The 8454-nt window shown below is 47.2% G+C and overlaps 3 protein-coding genes across 3 annotated transcripts; 1 reads left to right on the top strand and 2 right to left on the bottom strand.

Annotated features, from left to right (window-relative positions):
• The first annotated feature begins 2517 nt into the window (after window positions 1–2517).
• LOC9643858 (arogenate dehydratase/prephenate dehydratase 6, chloroplastic) lies at window positions 2518–4337 on the top strand. The gene has a single exon (XM_002983752.2). The coding sequence runs from the start codon at window positions 2827–2829 to the stop codon at window positions 4153–4155; it is 1329 nt and encodes a 442-aa protein (XP_002983798.2). The 5' UTR covers window positions 2518–2826; the 3' UTR covers window positions 4156–4337.
• Window positions 4338–4903: 566 nt separating this feature from the next.
• On the bottom strand, window positions 4904–6643 carry LOC112351253 (pentatricopeptide repeat-containing protein At4g02750-like). Its single transcript, XM_024688754.1, has one exon. It carries the CDS (start codon window positions 6641–6643, stop codon window positions 4904–4906), a length of 1740 nt encoding a protein of 579 aa, XP_024544522.1.
• Window positions 6644–6958: 315 nt separating this feature from the next.
• Window positions 6959–8435, bottom strand: LOC9644173 (F-box protein PP2-A15). The gene is made up of 2 exons (XM_002983646.2): window positions 8006–8435; window positions 6959–7540 (listed from the first exon to the last, which is right to left on the bottom strand). The coding sequence occupies exons 1-2, from the start codon at window positions 8384–8386 to the stop codon at window positions 7139–7141; spliced, it is 783 nt and encodes a 260-aa protein (XP_002983692.1). The 5' UTR covers window positions 8387–8435; the 3' UTR covers window positions 6959–7138.
• Window positions 8436–8454: the final 19 nt, after the last annotated feature.

Here is an 8454-nt window from a genome sequence, read left to right as displayed (position 1 = left end):
CATTTGAATTATAACAATCCTTAAAGTTTTGATTTTATTTTATTGTATCTTCCCTTTTTTCAGTAGCACTTCAAATTTATGACCTTTATCCTAGACCAACATTATATATTAGAACTTTGTTCATCTTCCATATCCTTATTTTGACCTTCTTAAGGAAAAAAAACTTCTAAAGCATGAGCTTCATGAGGATAAGTATAAAAATCCCAAATTTACAAACATTAAAATTTTAGTTAAGAAATGAAATCATATATCACTAGCTTAATGGCCCTACTTTGTTAGTGTACTAAAATTGTGCTCTTTTCCATATTTATGTTTCCTATGTATGATTTCAAATCTTTTAGCTGGAGACAATTTATAGAAAATTGTTACATGTTTCAGTTTTTTTTAAAATCTTTTGAATAACTTTTATATATAGATTACTAGTATAATTCATGTAATTATAATCCTAATGAAGCATGGTTTATTTATTTTCAAACATTTATCCTATCCTATCCTATTCTATCTAGTGTTCTTGAGAAGTTCATATAAACCAGTCCTTTTTAATATTTTAAACTCGTTATAAGCTTACTGAAATATATTAACTTATTATTTTTAACTAGAATGTTTTTTATATAAAATAATTCCTAAATTTGTTTTTCTATCATGTAAAATCTTGTGGGTGTGTTTAGGGTTGTGTACCACTTTATAAAGGCAATAAAAATAAATTCAAATTTAAATTTCATGATGATGAAAGAAAAATCTTATCTGCCATACATTATTGTGCATTTCTCTGGATACGAATAATAGCAAGTTTTAGATAAATTTAAACTTGAATACAATCAAAATTTCTAACATTATAAAATTAGAAAAGAAGATCTATATATCTGAGGTATGCTATATCTCCTAGTAGAGCTGGAATCTTTGTTAGTGAAGGGTATATACCTTTCTTCCTTACAAGTTTAAGGCACAATAAAGTATGATAAACAATTGATAATATATTGAGTTTTGGCTATGAAGGAGATTTTGGTGTGTTTTGAGCATATTTGTGAGTGAGAGGTGTGCTAGCTATACACCATAAGTGCTATATACACACATACACACACAAAAAAGTCATTGCAACTCACAACTCACAAACAAAGAATTGATTGTTACTTACATATAATGTGTGTTTTGAAGAAAGAATAGTGTTTATAATTGATCTTGTCCCTCCTACTCTTTGAAACCACAGACATGAGAAATTATGATGGCTAGATTGAGAAAAAAAATCACATACCTTATTACAACACCCATGGTGGAGATACTGTAAGAAAAAACTTGCATTTGAGGCTAGCCCACAACAAATCCTCAACCACTAGAATCAATCCTTGCCCTCAAGTTCCTTAAAACCTACACACATGAAATTGCACTGCAATACTCATGAGGAGAAGCCAATAGAAAGTTAATACTACCTATAATTGATCACACCCGGAAGAACCCTAGCCTTACTATCTATTTGCTGAAGAGAAGAGCCTAAGAGAATGCAATAAGCAAAAAATGGGCAGCAAATAAAGAATGAGTAGCAAGCAAGAAACAAGCTAAACATGCTAAAATGAGTGAAAGATGTGTAGAAAACCCATGGTTATGTATGTTTGAGAATATAAATCTGTATCATTCAGAAAAGTTGAAAAACCCTAATAACATTTTCACTTTACCTTTTGTGAGGTTGTAGTCTACTATAGTGTTTATCTTCCCTATGACACTATGTGATCCAAAGGCATGCACATACACATTCCTTTTCAATCTTTACAACAATTCAAATGTGATGTGAATATGTTTATATACTTTGTAAAATGTAACAATAAAAAATTCTTCTAGGTTCACACCCAAACCTTACCATCAATTTTCCTACCATAATCAAGCAGAAAGATAAGCTTTTTCTATAAAAACTGATAAACCTTGAAAGAGGAATTATACTATCTTTATAGAAGAAATCTATATTCTAATATAGTAAATTTTTTAATTATAATAGGAAATATGTATGCAATATGCATTAAATTATTTTAAATATCTTAATATTAAATATAGTATACTATTTTTTAGATAATAAATATGCACAGGAATTTCTTTTGAAAAATAATTTTTTAGAAAAGAAAAATACTATACTTCTATATAGATAAAAAAATAGAAATACTTATAACACACATCATATTTTGACTATATACTAAAGAAGTTATATGCTATTTGCCACTTGCTAAAGAAATGACACTACCAAAGAATTTGTACAACTCATAAAATTGGAGGAAAATATTTATATAATAAAATTTAATTTTCATTTGCATTTTCTTGTGAGAAAACTTGCCTATTCCAATCTAGCCATCTAGGTGCTTGAACATCTGCATCTATGAATCACAAACGATGTTCTTGTGGTCTTGCAATGCCCATCAAGAACTTAGTATAGCATATTCACGTATAACAGACTGAATTCTTTGATGGTCCATAGACTAGTCGTGAGATGGAAACGTGGATGGCACAGTCGAGACTAACGAGCCTTTTCAATAGGTTTGCAAAAATCACGCGATTTTGGGAAAACCAACTAGTCAAATCTTTGATTCCTACCCGCGCTTTCGCCTCCCTCCTCCCACGTGTCGCATCGCCGCGCTCACGTCTAGGGCAACAGTCAAAGCCGTGGTGCCGGAGCCCCAATTTTGACCGGCTGCCTGCCAGTCAATGGTGAAAAGGTAAAAGGCGGGGGCGAGATATATATACTCCATCCCTAACTCTTTTCCCTCAGTGCTAACAGCACTTGGGCTTCTTTTCATTCGATCCATCTCAATTCAATCAATCGGATTGTTTGCTCCCAAGAGTTGTATGGCCAGTGCCGCCACGCCAGTCAGTTGCAAGCTCCTGATCGAAAAGAGAAGCCCCAATCTCGCCAATCAGAGGGATCATCTCCTCAATCTCCAGCAGCAGAGCAAGAAGAAGCGATTCAAGCCGGCTATGGCAGGCTACAATCTGGGTGAATTCTACGCCACCCGCGACGCCTGGAATTCCCGCCACGCGCAATGGCAGAGCCACTGCGCCATTGTTTCCAGCCAGTCCGCCGCCCAGCCCGAGGAGCAGCACGAACACTCCAAGAACACCGGTAGCGGTATCAATGGCGATCTAAAAGAGGGATCCATCCAGATCCTAGCAGCATCAAACGGCGCCGCCGCCAAGTCCATGATGATGATCCTGCCCAAGCCGCTGTCCATTGCGGATCTCGCCATGCCGCCGTCGCACGGATCCACGCTGCGCGTCGCGTACCAGGGCGTCCCGGGGGCGTACAGCGAGGCGGCGGCATCCAAGGCCTACCCGGAATGCGAGCCCATCCCCTGCGAGCAATTCGAGGCCACATTCCAGGCCGTGGAGCTCTGGATCGCGGACCGCGCGGTACTGCCCATCGAGAACTCCCTCGGCGGTAGCATCCACCGGAACTACGATCTCCTCCTGCGTCACCGGCTCCACATCGTGGGCGAGGTCCAGCTACCAGTCCACCACTGCCTCATGGCCCTCCCCGGCGCCTCGATCGAGGGGATCCGGCGAGTGATCAGCCACCCGCAAGCGCTAGCACAGGTGGAGCACACGCTGACCAACCTCGGGCTCCAGGCCGCGCGGGAAGCCGTGGACGATACCGCCGGTGCCGCGCAGCACATCGTGGCGAACAACCTCCGCGACACCGCGGCGGTGGCCAGCGCCCGCGCCGCGGAGATTTACGGCATGGACGTGCTGGCCAGCGGCATCCAGGACGATCCGGGCAACATGACGCGCTTCCTCATGCTGGCGCGCGAGCCCATCATCCCGCGCACCGATCGGCGATTCAAGACGAGCATCGTCTTCGCGCTGGAGGAGGCGCCCGGGGCGCTGTTCAAGGCGCTCTCGGCCTTCGCGCTCCGGAACATCAATCTCACCAAGATCGAGAGCCGGCCGCAAAAGAATCGGCCGGTGCGCGTCGTGGATGATAGCAACCACGGCACTGCGAAGTACTTCGAGTACCTCTTCTACATCGATTTCGAGGCGTCCATGGCGGATCCGCGGGCACAGAACGCGCTGGGGCAGCTCCAGGAGTTCGCGAGCTTCATCAGGGTTCTTGGGAGCTACCCGATGGACATGACGCCGGTGGTACCGCCCGGCAAGCCCAAGGTGATCAGCACCACGTAGCCGGTACCGCACGGTGTGCACTCTATGCCGCGCGGTATACCACGTGAATCGCGCGGGCTACCACGTGCAACATGTGATTGATTTTTCTTGCAAACACAAGATTTGCCTTTGTATTAACACGAATCTCGAATGAATGAAATAAATCTTCCCAGAGGATGGGAAGGACACACAAGTTGATGGAAGAACATTGTGATGTCACGATTAGACTCTCCAAACTTTGTCAGGTTTCTCAAACGTATGGTGGATTGTATTGGAAGTTTTTGCTGCAAAGCTGCACGAATCACGATGGCGATTGTGATGTAGCAACCAATTCTTTAGGTTCTTCCTCCAAAAGCTTTAATGCTCGCCAGAAGAGAGCCGCGATTTCTTGACTTAAGAAATGACTTTAAAGCCGCGGGAGTGGACTTGCGGCCTGGGAATTCAAGCGAGAATAAACGCAAGTGCGCGAATTCAACACAGAAGAATATGAATTGCCTCTGAAAGTTCTTAGCTTCGTGGTTTCATGCGAGGTTCATGAAGGAAATCATATATTTTCAGCTCTGCCTGAGATGTTTGAATCGGACTTTCAGGACTTAGCTCGCTTCAAGATCGGATGGAAAATCTCACTCGGTTCTCTGGTCGAAGTACATGAAGGCAAAACGAGGTTTTCATGTTTGAACAGGAAGTTCTTAGAGACTGAGCTCGCTTGAAGATGGAAAAATCGAGGAAATCATTGATTTTCAGTTCCGCGAATGTTTAAAGCAGACATTCAGGAAGTTCTCAGTGCCTTAGCTCGTTTGAAGATCGAGGATGGAAAAATCTCGCTCGTGTTGACACCCGCGTTCCTCTTGACGGCGCTCGCCACTGTAGTCCAGGCCAACTCGTCCGGCTCGAACGGCATACACCCAAATATCTCCCAAGCACGCTTGATCTCTCCAGCTCTAGCGAACAAATCCACCATGCAAACGTAGTGATCAAGGCATGGATGATCCAAGCCCGAGAACTCCCCGGCCGCGAGCGCCAGGAAAAACACCCGCGCCGGATCGATCAGACCGGCGTGGCTGCACGCAAAGAGAACAGTCACCATGGTGATCCCATCCGGTTTCGTTCCATCCAGCAGCATCGCGAGGAAGAGGTCGATCGAGATGGATGGGCGATCGTTCTGCGCATACGCGAGCATGATCGAGTTCCAGGCCGCGTCGTTCCTCACGGGCATCCGATCAAACACCGCGCGCGCCTCTTCCACTCGACCACACTTCCCGTACATCCCGACGATCGAGGTCCCGACTATGAAGTGCTCCTCCAGCTCCTCGTCCCGGATCGCAGCGTGGAATCGCCGCCCCTCGGCCAGCGCTGCGAGCCCGGCGCACGCATCGATTGCCGCGATGAATGTCACTTCGTCCGGTGCAACACCCTCGAGATCCATGATCACGGGGAGTTGCAGAGCTGTCGCAGCGTCCTCTGGATCCAAACTCGCAGCAAATGCTTTGATGAGCGCCGTCCACGACACGACGTTTCTCTCCGGGGCGGAAACGAAGATCTTCTTAGCCTCCGCAACATCACCGCAATCGCCGTAAGCGTCTAAGATTGCGTTCCAAGACGCAGTGTCCTGCTCCGGCATCAAATCAAACATGCTCCTCGCGTCATGCAAATACCCGTTTTTGGCATACGATGCGACCATGCTCGTCCAGGACACTACGTTCCGCCTTGGCATCTCGTCGAAGAGATTGTGCGCTTCTTCCATCTCTCCGTGGAGTGCGTGTGATTGCACAATTGCGTTCCAAGAAACGATGCTTTGCTGCGGCATTGCATCGAAGAGACGACGCGCTCGGGAGAGATTGCCGTGGTAGGCATTTGCAGTTACGATGGCAGTCCAGGATACAACATCCGGAGACGGCATCCGGGTGACAAGCTCGCTTGCGCGGTCGAGGTCTCCTCTTTGTGCGTACGCCTGGATCATCACGTTCCAGGTGACGGTGTTTGGACAATCAAGCTCGTCAAACAGCCTCTGAGCCTCCAGCAAATGCCCCTTTTTGGCAAATGCTGCAATCAAAACAGTCCAAGCAATAACATCAGGCCGAGGGATCATCTGAAACACTCGGAGCGTTTCGGCCATGCAAAAGTTCTGCTCGTACATGTGTAAGACTGCACTCCACGAGACAGAGTCTCTCTCCGGCATCGTGTCAAACAGCCATTTCGCTCGATGCAAATGCCCGTTTTGGGCATTTGCTGCAAACATGATGTTCCAGGTGTAGACATTGCGGTGGATCATGCCGTCGAACACGGAGCCCGCCAGATCCAGCCGGCGGCACGCACCGTACATCTCGATCAAGAGATTGGCGATGTAGGTGTCGTTCCCGTACCCGTTCTTGGCGATGTGCGTGTGTGCCATCTTGCCTTCGATAAGCGCTTGCGAGTCGCGGCATTGGCGGAGCAGCGATGCGTAGGTCGCGGTGTCGGCCTTGAGGCTGAGATTGTTGAGCGCCGCGGTCAGCTTCTCCACCCTCATACATTTGATCGATCGAATGGAGTGAATTGGAAGCCTACATCCAAAATGAAAAGCAATCAATTTTTCCTTTCTTCGTCAGTGGTTTGTCGATTCGTGATGCATTATTGCCGCCCAAATGGATAGACTTGGCAAGAAACGTCTCCGAGGAGACGATCAAGAACAAGTGGGCTCCTCTCGATTCGCGAAAGAGACCCTTCTTTTATTCTCACTCTCTGTGTTGTCAAGCTTTCCATGAATCTTTTCTCTCTTATGTGACCCCCACACGCACACCCGGCAGAGTTTCAATCTCTCGCAGCATTTTCTCCGCATAGAACAAGACCAGATCTTTTTTTGTTCTCATTTTGTTTACGGTATCTACAAGCAATCTACAAAGAAAAATCTAGGCACTTCTTCTATCTCGCATAACCAACATAACTTACACATAACTTACGCTGATGAGATGATCGATGGATCATCCACTCGATCCAAGCTCTCTATCCAGCCGGGAAAGAGGAGCTAGTTTTTCTCCTCCTCCGTCGGCCTCAGCGTCAAGCAATCTAGATACAGCCCACCCTTCCAGTAGCTGCAATCCACTTCCCGGATGCAAAACTCGAGCTCCAGCGGCTGGGCGATCAATCTCTCGCCCTCCACGACGATCTGCCCGACCTCAAACTCAAACCACTGCTCGAACCCAGTGACTGGGACCTGCTTCATCAGGTCCAGCTCCTTCTCCAAGACTTTGCCGTGCGTGATCTTGAGCCGGAAGAGCAGCGGCTTCTTCCAGGCGAGATAGAGGATCTGTCCGAATTGCGGGTTTGCTACCTTGAGCCTCCAAGTGGCCGAGTACTTCCCCGGAGTTAGCGAGCATTTCCATTTCCCAAACACTTCCAGCCGGCAAACCGCGAGTAAGTGCGCTACCTGCGATCAAGAAAAGGAAGAGTTCGACGTGATCAATCAATCAATCACTCTCTCGTGAAAGAAAGAAAAAACTAGATCGGCCAATCACAAACTGTCGCGAGGAAAGAAAAAGAAAAGTTTCTAAGTAGAGAAGAAGATTAGGTGAAGGGATGCTCTAAGCAACGCAAGAGAAAGACCCCAGAAACACTGCAATATGACGAAGAGACATTTCCAAGCAAAGCTTATCCCCCCCTGGCGATGGAATCCATCCATCAATGCGAGCAATCCTCGTATCGAGCTGCTTGGAGCTATGGAGAGGGCAAGGCAAGATTTTGCAATGGAGCTCAAAGTGGAAGACGAAGAATCGAAATATCGGAATGGCAGTGCTAGCCCAGGAGGCCGAGCTATCAATCGATCGCTCGATGCAAAGAAAGAAAGAAGGCGGCAATGGAACAAGAAGAATGAAAGAGAGGAGGGATTTCTTACCTTGCCAAAGCAAGAACTCCGCGAGTCCTCCCAGCGCCAAAATCTCGCGTCCTGGCCCCAGGTCACGCCCATCCCGGCCACGGACAGGATCCTACACACCCCGCCGGTGCGTCGCAGCAGCAAATATTTCTGCCGGCCTCCACTCACGAAGATCCCCTCCGCCAGGGCCTGGAGGAGCTCCTTCCAGCTCTTCCATCCATCCCTGTAATCGCAGCACTCGCCGCGCACATCCGATGGGAGCAGCCCCTGCCACACGAGCTCGGAGCTCGCCGCCGCCGAGAAGGCCTGGCTCACCGACGCGAGGCGGCACGCATCCAGCGGCGTTGTCCGCCCGATGATCGCCGCAATGCAATCGATGGGAAGATCGCCGAGGCTCGACATTCTTGAGACGAGAGAGCGTTCTTCTCTTTAGCCCTCTCGTCCTGTTCTTCTTCTATTCATCGCCAGAT

Source organism: Selaginella moellendorffii, unplaced genomic scaffold (assembly GCF_000143415.4).
Source record: "Selaginella moellendorffii unplaced genomic scaffold, v1.0 SELMOscaffold_59, whole genome shotgun sequence".
NCBI lineage: Eukaryota > Viridiplantae > Streptophyta > Lycopodiopsida > Selaginellales > Selaginellaceae > Selaginella > Selaginella moellendorffii.
This window is presented reverse-complemented; position numbering and strand designations above follow the sequence as displayed.

Bases quoted from the DNA above. Each gene is read 5' to 3' on its own strand.
- LOC9644173 (XM_002983646.2), bottom strand. From the start codon at position 8,386: ATGTCGAGCCTCGGCGATCTTCCCATCGATTGCATTGCGGCGATCATC. The intron at 7,541-8,005 runs GTAAGAAATCCC...TCTTGATCGCAG, and splicing joins GGAGTTCTTGCTTTGGCAAG to GTAGCGCACTTACTCGCGGT.
- LOC9643858 (XM_002983752.2), top strand. From the start codon at position 2,827: ATGGCCAGTGCCGCCACGCCAGTCAGTTGCAAGCTCCTGATCGAAAAG.
- LOC112351253 (XM_024688754.1), bottom strand. From the start codon at position 6,643: ATGAGGGTGGAGAAGCTGACCGCGGCGCTCAACAATCTCAGCCTCAAG.